Consider the following 15,766-nt stretch of genomic DNA (forward strand, 5'->3'; position numbering starts at 1 on the left):
AATGTTCAGCATCATTCGCGACGACTTAGATACTGAAGCAGTCCATGTCCAAATGCAGCAAGACCTGGACAATATCCAGGCTTGGGCTGACAAATGGCAAATAACAATTGTGCCACACAAATATCAGGCAATGACCATCTCCAACAAGAGAGAATCCAACTATCACCACTTTATGTTCAATGGCATTACCATTGCTGAATCCCCTAATATCAACATCCTGGGTGTTACCATTCACCAGAAACTGAACTGGATTGGCCATATAAATACTGTGGCTACAAGAGCAGGTCAGAGGCTAGGAATCATGCGACAAGTAACTCACCTCCTGACTTCCCAAAGCCTGTCCATTTACAAGGCACAGGTCAGGAGTGTGGTAGAATGCTCCCCACTTGCCTGGATGAGTGCAGCTTCCACAACACTGAAAAAACTGGACAGCATCCAGGAGAAAGCAGCCCACTTGATTGGCACCAATCCACAAACATCCCCTTCCACTACCACCTACAAGGACAAGGGCAGCCGATAGGTGGGAACACCAGCACCTGGAAGTTGCCCTCCATGTAACCCACCATCCAGACTTGGAAATATCTCGCCGTTCCTTCACTGTTGTTGGGTCAAAATCCTGGTAATTCCTTCTAACAGCAGTGTAGGTGTACTTACACCACATGGACTGTAGTGGTTCAAGAAAGCAGCTCACCACCACCTTCTCAAGAGCACCTAGCGATGGGAAATAAATGCTGGCCCAGCCAGCGAAGCCCACATCCTGTGAATGAATAAATTAAATCTGACAACAGGAAGTTTTTTTTTATGGCACAATTTTGGAACGCCTGTGACACACTTCTGTCCACCTCAGTAATGACTGCCTTTTCAGAGAGTTGAGCATGTAATCTTGGCTGACATTCTGGTGGAGAGAGTGCTTTAATATTGGGGGTGCCATTTTTCCAGTGGGATGATAAACCTAGGTCCCATCTACCCTTTCAGGTGGATATCAAAGATCCCATGCCACTATTTAAAGAAGAGCACGCGAGATCAGGTGCCCTGGCCAGCATCATTAAGAAACAGCTTGCCTGGTCATTTTTAAAATTACTATTGTTAGGTCGTCCTTTGTATAATTTCCTACATTATTCCAGCAGTATTTCCTACATTATGAAAGTGACTACACTTCAAAAGTAGTTAATTGGCTGTAAAGCAGTTTTGAGATGTTTGAGGTTGTGGAAGCTGCTTTACAAGTGTAAGTTCCTTTCCTTTGCATAACAAAAACAAATACCTGGAAAAACTCAGCAGGCCTGGCAGCATCGGCGGAGAAGAGCAAAGTTGACGTTTCGAGTCCTCGTGACCCTTCAACAGAACTAAGCAAAACTAGGAGAGGGATGAAATATAAGCTGGTTTAAGGGTGGGGTGGTGAGGTGGGGGGGGGTGGAGAAGTGGTGGGGGTGGTTGTTGGGACAAGCAAGCAGTGATAGGAGGAGATAACCTAAAGATGTCACAGGCAAAAGAACAAAGAGGTGTTGAAGGTGGTGATATTATCTAAAAGAATGTGCTAATTAAGAATGGATAGCAGGACAAGCAAAGTACAGATAGCTCTAGAGGGGTCATTATGGATATGAAATTGGCTGAGTGATGTGAAACAGAATAGTGGTTAGCGGATGCTTTTTGGACTGGTAGACGGCTTATAGTGGAGTTCCTCGGGTTGGTGTTAGGACCCTGTTCTTCCTGATGTATATTAGTGATCTAGAGTCTAAGACTAAAAGGGCATAAAAGGTATAGATAAGTGATCGGTGGAATACATTAAAAATAATGGAAATAGTTGGGAAAAGAAAAATCTACATAAGTTATTGGAAAAAACAAAAAGGAGGGGGAAGAAATGGAAAGGGGGTGGGGATGAGGAGGGAGTTGAAGATCCAAAATTGTTGAACTCAATATTCAGTCCGGAAGGTTGTAAAGTGCCTAGTTGGAAGATGAGGTGCTGTTCCTACAGTTTGCGTTGAGCTTCACTGGAACAATGCAGCAAGCCAAATACAGACATGTGGGCAAGAGAGCAGGGTGGAGTGTTAAAATGGCAAGCGATAGGGAGGTCTGGGTGATGCTTGCGGACAGACCGAAGGTGTTCTGCACAGCGGTCACCTAGTCTGCGTTTGGTCTCTCCAATGTAGAGGAAACCGCATTGGGAGCAATGAATGCAGTAGACTAAGTTGAAGGAAATGCAAGTGAAATGCTGCTTTACTTGAAAGGAGTGTTTGCGCCCTTGGACGGTGAGGAGAGAGCAAGTGAAGGGGCAGGTGTTGCATATCTTGCATTCGCATGGGGAGGTAGACCAGGGTGTCATGGAGGGACCGATCCCTACGGAATGCCGCCCAGGGGGGTGAAGGGAAGATGTGTTTGGTGGTGGCATCATACTGGAGTTGTCGGAAAGGGTGGAGGATGATCCTTTGAATCACATCTTCCCTTCACCCACATTCTTTTAGATAATATCACTACCTTCAACACCTCTTTGTTCTTTTGTCTGTGACATCTTTTGGTTATCTCCTATCACTGCTTGCTTGTCCCAACAACCACCTCCCCTCTCTCTCTTCTCCACCCCCCTCCCCACTTAAACCAGCTTATATTTTACCCCTTTCCTATTTTTACTTAGTTCTGTTGAAAGGCCATGAGGACTCGAAATGTCAACTTTGCTCTTCTCCGCCGATGCTGCCAGACCTGCTGAGTTTTTCCAGGTATTTCTGTTTTTGTTCTGGATTTCCAGCATCCGCAGTTTTTTGTTTTTACCTTTCTTTTGCATGCTCTTTCAGTTTTCTTTTGTTGATGGCATTTGTGGCTCAGCACTCTCGTTCATGTCTCAAGATTGTAGATTCAGCATTATTTGTTGATTGTCTTTTTTTCGTCATTATGGATATGAAATTGGCTGAGTGATGTGAAACAGAATAGTGGTTAGCGGATGCTTTTTGGACTGGTAGAAGGCTTATAGTGGAATTCCTCGGGTTGGTGTTAGGACCCTGTTCTTCCTGATGTATATTAATGATCTAGACCTTGGTGTACAGGGCACAATTTCAAAATTTTTATTTGATATAAAATGCAGAACTGTGGAGGATAGTTTTTCAAAACAACACACAGGTTGGTGGAACGTGCAGACAAATGGCAGATGAAATTTAATGCAGAGAAATGTGAAGTGATTTGTTTTGGTGGGAAGCATGTAGAGAGGCAATATAAGGTAAAGGGTACAATTCTAAAGTGAGTGCAGGAGCAGAGGTTGTATATACATCATTGAAGGTGGCTAGACAGGTTGAGAGCATGGTTAGCAAAACATACAGCACCCTAAGCTTTGTTAATAAGGGTATAGAGTACAAAAGCAAGGAAGTTATGCTGAGCTTGTATAAAACACTGGTTCAGCCTCAATTGAATATTGTCCAGTTTTGGATGTTGCACTTCAGGAAGGATGTGAAGGCAATAGAGAGGGCGTAGAAAAGATTAATCAGAATAGCTCCAGGGATGAGGAACTTCAGTTGCGTAGATAGACGGGTGAGGTTGGGTCTGTTTTCCCTGGAGGAGATGTCGAAAGGAGATTGGATAGTGGCATTGAAAATCGTGAGCGATCTGGACAGAGTAGATGGAAGAAACTGTTCCCATTGGTGAAAGGGTCAAGAACCAGGGGACACATATTCAAGGTAACTGGTAAAAGACCAATGGCGACATGAGTGGTTGGGTTCTGGAATGTACTGCCTAAGATTGTGGTGGAGGCAGGTTCAATTGAAACATTCAAGAGGGAACTGGACTGTTATCTGAAAAGGAGGAATATGCAGGGCTACAGGGAGAAGGCAGGGAGTGACAGTGAATTCTCCTACAGAGAGCCAGCACAGACATGACAGGCTATCTTTGCTGTAACCATTCTGTGATTCTATGATTAGCCTCTTTGGTGGAGGAGAAATAGAAAATAAAAATGCCATTGTGTACTGAGAAACTGTTGGTGAGTAGAGTAGAAAGAACTTGCATATTCAAATTAATAATATACTGGCTTCCTTTGCAAGTGTCACACTGGATAACATTAGCTTTGGAAGGTGTTTAAACTTCAAAAGAAATTGAGATCTTTAGTCACGCACCGTTGTTTTCTTAATACTCTTTACCTTTATTCAGGTAGTTCACTCCTATCAGCTTTGAAGCCTAAATAGCTGTGACAAATATCTAGTTCATGGTTCATAGTAATATTTTAGAAATAATTTTTAGGCCTGGGAAGACCAAAGTTTAACTGTAGAAAACGAGAAATGCAACTAAAGCAGCTTGAAGACTAATACACTTAAAAGGTTGGGGCCACGTTGGCTTTAGAGGTAAACGGCCAGAAAGATCCAGCAGGTAGGCTTACTTAGCTGGAGAGTTGGAAATGTGGTGGTACAGTCCAGCGAGATGTTTTGTTTTGGAAGTTAAATTAGTTTAAAAGCATTCGTTGAACCCTGAAAGGTTACATTGTCATGGAGGTGTGTGGAGCTCAAGGCTTTCTGGTTTCAGTTTATTTGCATGTTTGCTGGGAGAGAGGGTTGGTTGCAGTTTATACCTTGTGTAGTTCACAACTCACAGGGAAGCACTGGGAGCTTTTAGCAGGCCCCAGGCAGTTGGGGCTCAGAAGTCCTGGGAGCCATTTATAGCTTGGTGCTGTCAGGAAGCTGGCCTTCAGAGAAGCCCAGGGGCAGTGCCAGCTTATTGAAGCTAACAGCTTAAGAAAGAGCTGGAATTGTGCCAGTAATTAGAGGTGGGAGTGCAGTTTCGTGAATTCTGTGGAACACTGTTTTTGGAGGACAGGTTGAACGATTGGGAGGTGAGCAATCATGGAGGCAGTTGAGCTGGATTAGCTTTCGAGGAAATCTTCAGAAGTGAAGAGTTGGAATCCCTCAAGAGGGAGCCAAAGTTTTGCCAGTGGCCATTGATGTCTGGGTGGGTTGCTGAAAAGTCTTCGGAATTTGTGTTGGTCACATCTGCTATGTCATGTGCAGTGTGCTGTGGTCACCACAGTGTGCCTGTTAATTCATATTTATCATGTTTAGTTGTGAATGTAAGACTATAAGATAGAAATTGTAAATTGTTTTGCTTTTCTAACTCGGTACGGTAAAGTATTTTTTTGTTTTAAAACCATGGAAACTTGTGGCATTATTCTCCTAGCGGGTAACTGTGATTTCAAACTTTGTCTACTTTAAACAAAAGGTTACTGGTCCCTAATTGGATTATAACATAGCTGACATGTTCATGTAATCTGTGAATTACATGCAGCTGTGGGTTTCAAGTCAAAAAAAAAGCTCAAGTTCAAGTAAGCCCACTTTTTAACACTGCAAGGGAGCTGTAGAAAAATATAATGGTAACTCTTTAAATTAAGCAATTTTGCCTTAAGGATTTGTATATTTCCAATCTGACTTTTGGTGACTAGCCCAGCTTTGTTCTGAAGCTTAGTGAATTATTTGAAGGATTGGAGTTTGCTTACTTTGGAATTAATAATTTTGGGCCCTCCAGAAAATAAGATTATTTGGTATGATGTAAAATACTACCTGTGATGTATACAATTCAAGCTCATTAATTATTTAAAGGAAAATAGGAATAACCTTGGTTTTTCACAAATAGGATTTTATTTTTAATAGCATTTCCTGCACAATTTTGAATAGTTTGAAAATTAGCAGACTATTTTGGCCATGACTTGTGGGGAAATTCAGAATGCAAAGGAGAAAAACTGGCAGTGGAAAGTAGTGAAATATCAATTGATAATGAGAATATATCAGAGAGTTGCATCAAGGTAGATAGAATACTTGGAGAGTTTGATAGAATTAGAGTAGGCAGCAGTAAGTCATTAGATGGGGTCAAAATAAGCGGGAAAGTGAAAAAGCCTAAGTCAGGGCTGACGTGCATGTATGTGAATACACAGTGTGATTAATAAGATTTGTGAACTGCAGGCACAGGTTGGCTAATGGAATTATGATAATATTGCTATAACAGAGACCTAGCTCAAAGAAGGGCAGGACTGAGCAGTAAATATTCCTGGATACAAGGGCAGCAGATAGTTGGGAACACCACCACCTGGAAGTTCTCCTCCAAGTCACTCACCACCCTGACTTGGAAATATACCGCCATTCCTCACTGTCGCTGGGTCAAAATCCTGGAACTCTTTTCCTGACAGCACTGTGGCTGTACCTACACCATAGGGACTGCAGTGGTTCAAGAATGCAGCTCACCACCACCTTCTCAAGGCCAGCTAGGGATGGGCAATAAATGTTGGCCCAGCCAGTGAAGCCCACATCTCATGAATGTGGACACCCATGTGAGCCTAAGAATCTTGATTTATCACACATCAGAATATAATCAACCTTTTTTGAAATATTTTTATAGCTTGTGTAAAACTAAAATTATTAAGTGAATTTTGACACTGCTAGTATAATCCAGTGAAGGATGATATGCCATAGGTTTAAATGCTTATTTTGACTTCAAAGCTTTTTGCTAACTTTGTGCAAGTTGGTTTAATGTTGCTTGTGCAACATTATACTTTCACCCCCATTTACATATTGTTATGACTAATCTCTCCCTTGCAAGTATACTTGCGCAACTTTTATACTGGACTGCATGTGACACAAACAATCTCCACTTTTTCTGTTTTGTATTTGTGTTTTGTTGCCCTTGGGAATAGGATTTATGTAAATGCCTCTTTGTTTATTTTGATCCAAACATTTGAGTCCTCTTCCTCTATCACTGCTCAAAATAGTAAACTGTGGATGGTAATTAAACCACTTTGTGATGTCCGAGCAGTCTTTGTAAGCAAAATTAACATGAAGTTATGAAGAAAGGGGGAATTCTGCCAGGTCCTTGAAAGTTGATTTGGAGATGGGCTGGGGAGGTGAGCAAAATTAAAGAAAAATGTTTTGGGCCAGCGTGTCCAACAAGTTGATGTGATGCGCCTAGTGTATGGGTGATGCTTTCTGCTTTTGTGTGCTAGTTTTGTTTCTCATTTTTAGCCCACACTGCTGGCAAGCAGCAATGCTAAAAGAGAGCCAAATGTGTAAATCTCTCCGTCAGTCCACAACCTCTGCATCTGCAAGTCCTCAGCTGTGCCTCCTTGTGTTGATGAACAAAAGCTGGGGCCCTTGAGGAGCTCTGAGGAGCTTTGGCCTCCAGACATGCAGGCTCGCTGGCATGTGGACACGCCCTTGCACTCATGAACCAAATCCTGGACAAGTAACACCACTGCCTTGAGGATGCCTCAGGAGAGTCGAAGGCTAAGGGAGCAAACCCTGCCAAAAAATTTGGAGTGGAGCCCAAAGGCAGACTGATCTCTAAACATGTAATTTTTCTGGCAATGCCTGCAACCAAGCAAGTGCCAAACGTAGTGCTTGGCGTTCCTTTGGGCTCAACTGGGGAGGTTGAGAAGAGGACCCTGATGTTTGGGCAGCCCAGGATCATCTTAAATTTTTGTCTACCTTGAGCTGCACTCTAGGCAGAACACCTTACTGAGCAAGCGCGAGACACCCTAGAGAGCCTGCCTGTCACAGAAGAGCTGCATATCAAACCCATAGTGGATGAGCTTAGCAAAGCTATTGACTTGCTTGTCATGGGCAAAATTCCAGGTGCTGATGCAGTACCGCCTGAAGTCATAAAGCATGGGAAACCAGTGCTCCTGTAGCACATGTTGTCCTTGTCAGACTGCAGATCTTGGCTGAATAAATCTATTCGAAATCCCAATGTGGCTTCAGAACTGGAAGATCGACAGTTGACATGATCTTGTCAGCCTGGCAGCTGCAAGAGACATGTCATGAACAAAGACCATTATATATTGCTTCATCAATCTCACCAAGGCATATGGGATAGGAGCAGGAGCATTTGGTGCCTTGAGCCTGCTCTGCCATTCAACTAGATTGTGGCTGATGATCTACCTCAAAGCTATGTTCCTGGACTATCCCATGTACTTTAATGTCTTTAGCATCTAGAAATCTATCGATCTCTGTCTTGAACATACTCAGTGATTAAGCCTTCACAACCCTCTGTGGTGGACAATTCCAAAGATTTACCACCCTTTGAGTAAAGAAATTCCTCCTCATTTCAGTCCTAAATGGCCTATCCTTTAATCTAAGAATATATCCCCTATCCCACTTTCCTGCATGAGGGCTCGTCCTGGACCATGTGAGCAGAGGCAGTGTATTTAAAACAAAAACAGAATTACCTGGAAAAACTCAGCAGGTCTGGCAGCATCGGTAGAGAAGAAAAGAGTTAACATTTCGAGTCCTCATGACCCTTCGACAGAACTTGAGTGAGGAGAGAAATGGAAAGCAATGAAGGTGAGCAAGGCAAAAGAGAGATATGGAAATCTTGTCGCAGAGACGAACAGAACTTCTTCAAGGAGGTAGGCATTTCTTGAAGAGCAGTGGCAGTCAATTAAACACAGATAAAAACAAAAAACTGCGGATGCTGGAAATCCAAAACAAAAACAGAATTACCTGGAAAAACTCAGCAGGTCTGGCAGCATCGGCAGAGAAGAAAAGAGTTGACGTTTCAAGTCCTCATGACCCTTCGACAGAACTTGAGTGTATTTAAGCTGTTGGAGAAATATGGATGCCTGCTGAAGCTGCTCAATGTAATCTCCTCTTTCCGTGGCAGCATGATGGGTTAGGTCAGCAATCACAGGGCATAATTGAAACCCTTTGAGATTTGCAATGGGGTCAAACGGGATTGTGTTCTGGCTCTGACACTCTTTGGCATATTCTTTTTGTTGCCATCATGTCTTTTGGTCATCTACAGAGAGTGTCTACTTACATACTAGAACTGATGGAAAGCTGTTCATCCTTGCTTGCCGAGATCCAAGACAAAGTATGCCAAGTCATCATCAGAGAGTTCTATGCTGACAATATCACACTAATGTTCCGTACTGAAGAACACCTTTAGTAGCAGACGGATAGGCACACTCATGCCTGTAAAGAGTTTGGTTGGACATCATCATCAGCATCAGCATCAGGAAGATAAATGCCATGGTTTTGTCATAGCACCATCTATCAGCATTGACAATGTGGAGGTTGTTGATAGCTTTACATATCTAGGCTTCTTAATCGCCAGCAATCTGTCGCATGATGCTGAAATCAACATACACACTGCAAAAACTACAGATGTTATGTCCAAGCTGAGTAAGAGAGTTTGGAATTACAGAAACCTGACTGAACATCAAATTGCGAGCCTACCAAACTTGTCCTCAGCGCTCTCCTCTACAATGGTGAGACCTGAACAATATATGCTAGGCAGGAAAAAAGACTGAACAGTTTTCCGCCTTAGCATGCTGATTCCATCAACATACACTCGTTGCTAAGCTAACGATGTCTGCTCTGGCTCAGCTGTGTTATCGGACGGATGATAGCTGTAAATGCAAAAACCTTCTGTACAGTGAACTGGCCACTGAGCCACAACCTGCTGGGCATCTATACCTCCACTACAAGGACACCTGCAAGAGAGAGATAAAGATGGTGGATATTGACACTGATATCTGGGAGATAGTCGCTGACATCTGTGACCTCTGGAGGCTGACTGGATGGGCATTGGAAGAGGTGAGCAGAAACAAAAACCTCAGCGGGCTGAGAAGAGGGCCCAGAGGAAACAGAGCCCAGCAAATCGTGCAGCTTCTCAGCCCACTTCCTGTACAGCAAATGTGGTGGAAACTGCCATGTCAGAGTGGGGCTCTTGAGCCATAGCAGGTAATGCTTAACACAGAGTTCACCAAGATGGCACAAACCATTGCTGTGCCAGAGGGAAGGATGCCACAGAGTTTTGGGCCAGTTTGCTGATGTGTTCCCACCTCTAGTTGCTTTTTCAGGGCCAGGTTGAGTCTAAAGTTGGCAACCCCCCGCCTCCAGGCACAAGCAAAAGGCAACTGAGGTGGATAGTTAAACAACAAACTGCAAACCTCCACTGACATAGTTTTCCCAGTGTTACACAGGCCCCACGCAGTGTCAGCACCTCAGCCAGTCAGAGGAGGTGGCTGCCCAGTAGGATGTCAGTGTGTGAGAGTTGAAAGCCTTCTAATCTTTACAGGCAAAAAATGGCAAGGCTGATAGCTCTGGCTGAAGCATGGCATTGTGTGAGGAGCTCTTGGAAACTGATGTTCTGATAGCTAGGGATGATGCAGTGGCGATTGTTTCTTTAGGCTGTAATTCTAGGGAGATCAAAGTCTCTCATACCAACTAAAAAAAGACAGATGAATACTTCCTTGTACAGTATGCTGATTTGCATAGCCAGGTGCATTCATGATGGTATAATTTCCTCAAATTCTTTATTAAACAAGAAAAGCCTGGTAGTGCAGCTAATCCAAGTGGAAGCATTCTCACACTCGGGTCACAAATTTATTCAAAGCACCATTAACTTTAAAGAAAAATGCAAAGCACTAGTGACTTGTGGCTGTGCTGAAATTGAATATTGAATGAAAGGTTAGCCACAAGTTTCTAATAGGACTCAATTCTCTTTAGTTTGTTTCAGTACTAGGGTATTGGGGTGCCAAGAACAGTACATAATTTATCTGTTATCTTAGTACTAATTTTAAAACCACAAACTGGAAAAAAAAGCTCATTGCATTAATTATTTTTCAATTATGATAGATATTTAAGCTGCATATGTATCACAATTTTAGCACTGCTACAAAGCAAAACCATTCTGTATCAATTCCACAGTTGCAGTGTGAATGCAGCCTTGGATACTTTTCGCTTCAGCTTTCACCAGCATAACTCCACCCACCAATCCTATATACTCCCTTCCTCTCATGAGGGCAGTGACTTTTGCTGTGATATTGTTTCACAAAGATTGGTGGCCTCCAGTGCCACTGATAACTAATCTGGTGTGATGAACTACTAATAATTGTCAGCAGCTCATTCCGCCATGGACATTTCTTTCGTGCTGACACTTGCATACTTTCCATCCAGACAACACTGGCTAGCAATCAGAAATAGAATATTTGATTTCTTTTGTTTTACTCTCTCCCTAAACTGGGACACAATTGCAGTACCTGCACTGCTGGCCTGACTGAAATCTTCCAAATTTACACAAACTGAATTTAGTCTGGGATCTTCTCCTGCATTGTATGACTTAATTCTACTCTAGGCAATGTACATAACCAGCTCAACTGTTTGGAGCATCATCAACAAATGTATTTCATATACTTTCCTATATTAGAAGGAATACCATGGTTAAACCTTATTCTATTTTGAAGGCAGAATATCAGAATATGATTTGTTCAGAGAAAACGTTTATTGCAGTGTAAAACCTGAAAAACCTGTTCTGAAAAAGTCACTGATGCTTTTAGAAAAATATGCTGCAGTGACCAAAGATTGTCTTTCCATGTAGATCATAAGCTATCCTACCTTCTGCAAAAGTAAGTTTTCATATGGTATTTTATATAATGTATGAATTTGAAGCATTCATCCTGCCACTTGATGTGATACATTTAAAATAGAGTTTCTGGTGCCACTCTTCAGAAAGCTGAAGTGGCTGGAAAACTCCATATAAGCTGCTGAATAGGTTATTTTACAGTATTCATGTATTTAAGTTCAATAAAATGTGTGTGTGTACCTATCATTTCTTCATTATTCTATTTTGAATTATTCCACTGCGTTTATATGCGTCGGCCTTTCTATTTCTCATTGATCTGTTTTAAGATGCTCCACTGTCTTGGCCTGTGAGCCTCGTGGTGGGTTTCTATTTGTTTTGTTGGTTGGTTTGTCGTTATCCTCCAATTTTAAAAATGAATTGTATACAATAATATCTGATGTATTTTCACCCTCCGTTTTTAGGACATCAGGGTGAGGAACAAAGTCCCAAACATACCAATGCCTAAGGTGTATCCATAGGTTTGTTTGTGTGTCTTAACAACATAAATGAAGGAGCAAGTAAAACATTGCTTTTCATAGTGTGGATGACATGAAGGGGATAGATTTTAGTAAAGTGAAAATAAATGCTAAAGTGAACGAGATTTGTTTAAATCTTAATGTAATTTTTAAAACTTTGAATGCGGCATCTGTCTTGTCTCAGTACTGCTAGGACCCCTTATAGGTGTGTTGTATTTGAAATAGGTAAACATGTTTGAAGTTGTAGAATGTGAGGTGAAGAAGGAAAATTTGCATTTTTAGATAGACCTCAGTAGTGAATTTCAAAGAGGTGGTAAGGTGTTACACCTAGCCAGCAGAGGCTAAGCCAAACAGTGTGTTTATTTTTCCCAAAGCTTACTGAGAAAATAGGTACTATGAAAAATTTTTATTATTAGAAAAGTAGAGTTGAAAAGACATATTGGGACAATGGGATTTACATTAAAAAAGGAGAAACTTGTATAAAAGAGATGAGGTTATTTGTAAAGAAAGAAGGAATTCTAAAATCTGACAAGTGTGAAAAGTATCCAGCCCCTAAGCCTCAAGTTGCTGTCTACACGAACTGAAGTGAAGAAAACTCACTTTGAATTCAGCTGTTCAGGGTATCGTGTTACTTTACCGGGATCTTTTAAAATCTATGTGTTGTATCGTTGCCTTAACGGAGGTGTAACTAGGTGTCAGATTAACTCGGGGAGCTAGGAGTTATAGTAATTTGTAAACCTGTGTACGTGCTTAAAATCATTTTTTTTTATTTAGTAGTTTAATTTAGTTTTGTAAGAAACCTATAAGACTCAGTGATCTTATTACTACTGAATTCAAGGCATGCATCTCGAAATAAATACAAATTGTAAAATAGTTGTGGCAGTTGCTTCAGTTTCCCTCTGGGATTTGAACAGTTCAGCATTTGCCATCTGCTGTGCCATAACAGCCCGGTTCTACCCCACCACACCACCTGCAAATTTACCTGCATGTCACTTAAGACTAAAAATTCAATCATACATGCATATTAAATAAAAATATATACTAGCAGCTTAGATCCATTGGGCATTTCCCTCATTTTGGCCGATACTGCCTTTACACCCAGGTCTATCCTTCCATTTAGCCAGCTACTAATCTTGGTCTTAGTCATGGCTTGAGGTTTAAATACTTCACTTTATTGGTTTATGTTCAGGTAAAATTTCCAAAACAATTTACCTACTATAGCTCCACATTATTTGCATTAAAGTCTCTCGTTCTCATTTTGTTTTGCTGCAGTTCATTAAAGAAGATATGAAAGACAAAGATCCTACCAGTAAAGGCAATACATTCCATAAAGAAGACAAACATATCACCGTGAAAGATCTGTGGAACCACTGGAAAAACTCAAAAGGTAGGGCCCTACAGTGGCTAAGTGGGACTGATTAAGTGGCATGTTTCAGATTAATAGGAGCTGCTGCTGAGCGGTAGGTATCAATGTGAATGTGTACTGTGTGACTTGGGTATGATCATCCAAACCGCACTGACGCAATGTAATAATGGTTAAAGCATAGTTTTTTTAAAAAAATTAAGGATAGGACTTTATTAAACAATTTATCTTTTTATTTCCCATCTTGATGTGACTTAACATTAAAATTTAATCAGCAAATTTGCTGATATCAGCAAATGGAGCTCTGTTCACACACTTGCTTAAGCATGTTAAACTTGATCTTAACCAGTTAGAGAGCTGGCTGTGTAACACCTGTCTGCTGTCTTTGTAATACTCTAAGCACTTAACTGGTTCCAGTATTCAGTCCTTCACTTAGGTGCCAGCTGATCATGTGACTGTAGATATCTAAACAGCTCTACAGTGGGCTTTAACTTGAGATAAAAGTGACTTCAGATGGTTTTCAGTTAAACACATCATGAGTACTAATTGCCATTCACCACATTGATTCCTGAATAAAAATGAAAAAATGTTTCCAGCTATCTGTTCAGCCTGCCTTTGGAGGTTACACCAATACAGTAGATGTTTGTGTGGACTTGCACAACAACTCCAGTCAGGTATTTATGCTAACTGGTTTTGGGTTGCATTGCCTACAGTAATAAAGCTCCTACCTGGAAATCAAACAGACAAAATAAAACACATTATAATGAAAGCTTTGTAATACAAGTTTGGAATAACCAAGTTACCACTGTGACCTCTGCTCTGCTAAATGAACAAAATCTACTTGATTGACAGAACGAATTGCATGGATAGCTTATAGAATTAAAATATCAGGAAAAATACTACATTGTTTTGGTGACCCTTTTTATAAAAAAAAGAAAAGAAACAATATATTTACGGAGACAAATGCTTGGTTCAGAGTAGGACTAGTGGTTTTCTACATATTTAGAATAAACTATTCTTTCTTTATTCATTCATGGGATGTGGACTTTGCTGGGTAAGCCAGCATTTATTACTTATCCCTAATTGCTCTTGAGAAGATGGTGGTGCTGAGCTGCCTTCTTGAACTGCTGCAGTCCAGGTGGTGTAGGTACACCCACAGTGCTTTCAGGGAGGGAGTTCCAGGATTTTGACCCAACGACTGTGAAGGAACGGCGATGTATTTCCAGGTTAGGATGGTGAATGGCTTGGAGGGGAACTTCCAGGTGATGTTCCCATGTGTCTGCTACCCTTGTCCTTCTAGATGATAGTGGTCATGGATTTGGAAGGTGCTGCCTAAAATGGCTTGGTGAGTTTCTGCAGTGCACCTTGTATATGGTTTACATTGTGTCAGTGGTGGAGGGAGTGAATGTTTGTGGATGGCGTGTCAATCAAGCGGGCTGCTTTGTCCTGGATGGTGTCAAGCTTCTGCAGTGTTGGAGCTGCACTCATCCGGGTAGGTGGAGAATATTCCATCACACTCCTGACTTGTGCCTTGTAGATGGTAGACAGGCTTTGGGGAGTCAGGAGGCGAGTTATTCATTGCATGATTCCTAGCCTCTGACCTGCTCTTTTAGCCACAGTATTTATATGGCTAGTCCAGTTCAGTTTCTGGTCAATGGTAACCCCCATGATGTTGATAGTAGGGGATTCAACAATGGTAATGCCATTGAATGTCAAGGAGTGATGGTTAGAATCTCTTTTGTTGGAGATGGTCATTGCCTGCTACTTGTCTGATGCGAATGTTACTTGCCATTTGTCAGCCCAACCCTGTATATAGCCCAGATCTTGCTGCATTTGGACATGGACTGCTTCAGTATCTGAGGAGTTGCAAATGGTGCAGTCATTGTGTGATCATCAGCAAACATCCCTACTTCTGACATTATGTTGGAGAGAAGGTCATTGATGAAGCAGCTGAAGATGGTAATTATGTGGTAATTAAACTCCTGGGGAAGAAATCATGACCGAGTGTAGTCTTCAGGTGAAAAATGGTGCGAAATAATTGGACTAGAACATGAAAGGTGCAATTCAGTCCCTATTTTAAAATCACAAGTCCTGTCTTTATTATATATTTCCATTATAATTCCCTATTTCCACATTTCTAGTGCAAACTGCCCACATAAATTTGTCGTGTAACTTTACACTCCTGACAGTAGTGGATGCAATATCTGCACCTGGGACAGAATGTAACTATGGATTGACATCTTCATGTTGGGAGCCTCCTTTACGAATGTGAAGAAAGGAATTTGCAATTGGCAAAAGCTGTTAGGTGTAAGAACTTCAACATATTAAACATTTATATACAGTAAGTTCCCCCTCTAAAGTTATGGTTGCGTTCCTGAAAATCATAACTTTAAATGAAACATAGGTTCCCATAGGAATCAATGTTAAAACTGGAGTTGGGTTCTGTAGGACCTTCCTTATCAGAAAAAAACCATTGAAACTTTATGCCCTGTAAGATGAAATACTTTATATTGCTAAATTCCTACATTGGTAAATGAAATAATTTAAAAAATATTTTTAAATGCATTTTATTTTA

The 15,766-nt window shown here is 41.3% G+C and overlaps 1 protein-coding gene across 3 annotated transcripts in view; it reads left to right on the forward strand.

Annotated features, from left to right (window-relative positions):
* The window catches only part of stim2b (stromal interaction molecule 2b), a 158,788-nt gene that overhangs the window by 75,025 nt on the left and 67,997 nt on the right, over positions 1 to 15,766 (forward strand). For all 3 annotated transcript variants that reach the window (XM_041194649.1, XM_041194640.1, XM_041194659.1), the window contains exon 4: positions 13,101 to 13,215. In XM_041194649.1, coding sequence (XP_041050583.1) covers positions 13,101 to 13,215 — 115 coding nt within the window. The remainder of the gene's footprint in view (positions 1 to 13,100; positions 13,216 to 15,766) is intronic.

Source organism: Carcharodon carcharias, chromosome 1 (assembly GCF_017639515.1).
Source record: "Carcharodon carcharias isolate sCarCar2 chromosome 1, sCarCar2.pri, whole genome shotgun sequence".
Classification (NCBI taxonomy): Eukaryota; Metazoa; Chordata; class Chondrichthyes; order Lamniformes; family Lamnidae; genus Carcharodon; species Carcharodon carcharias.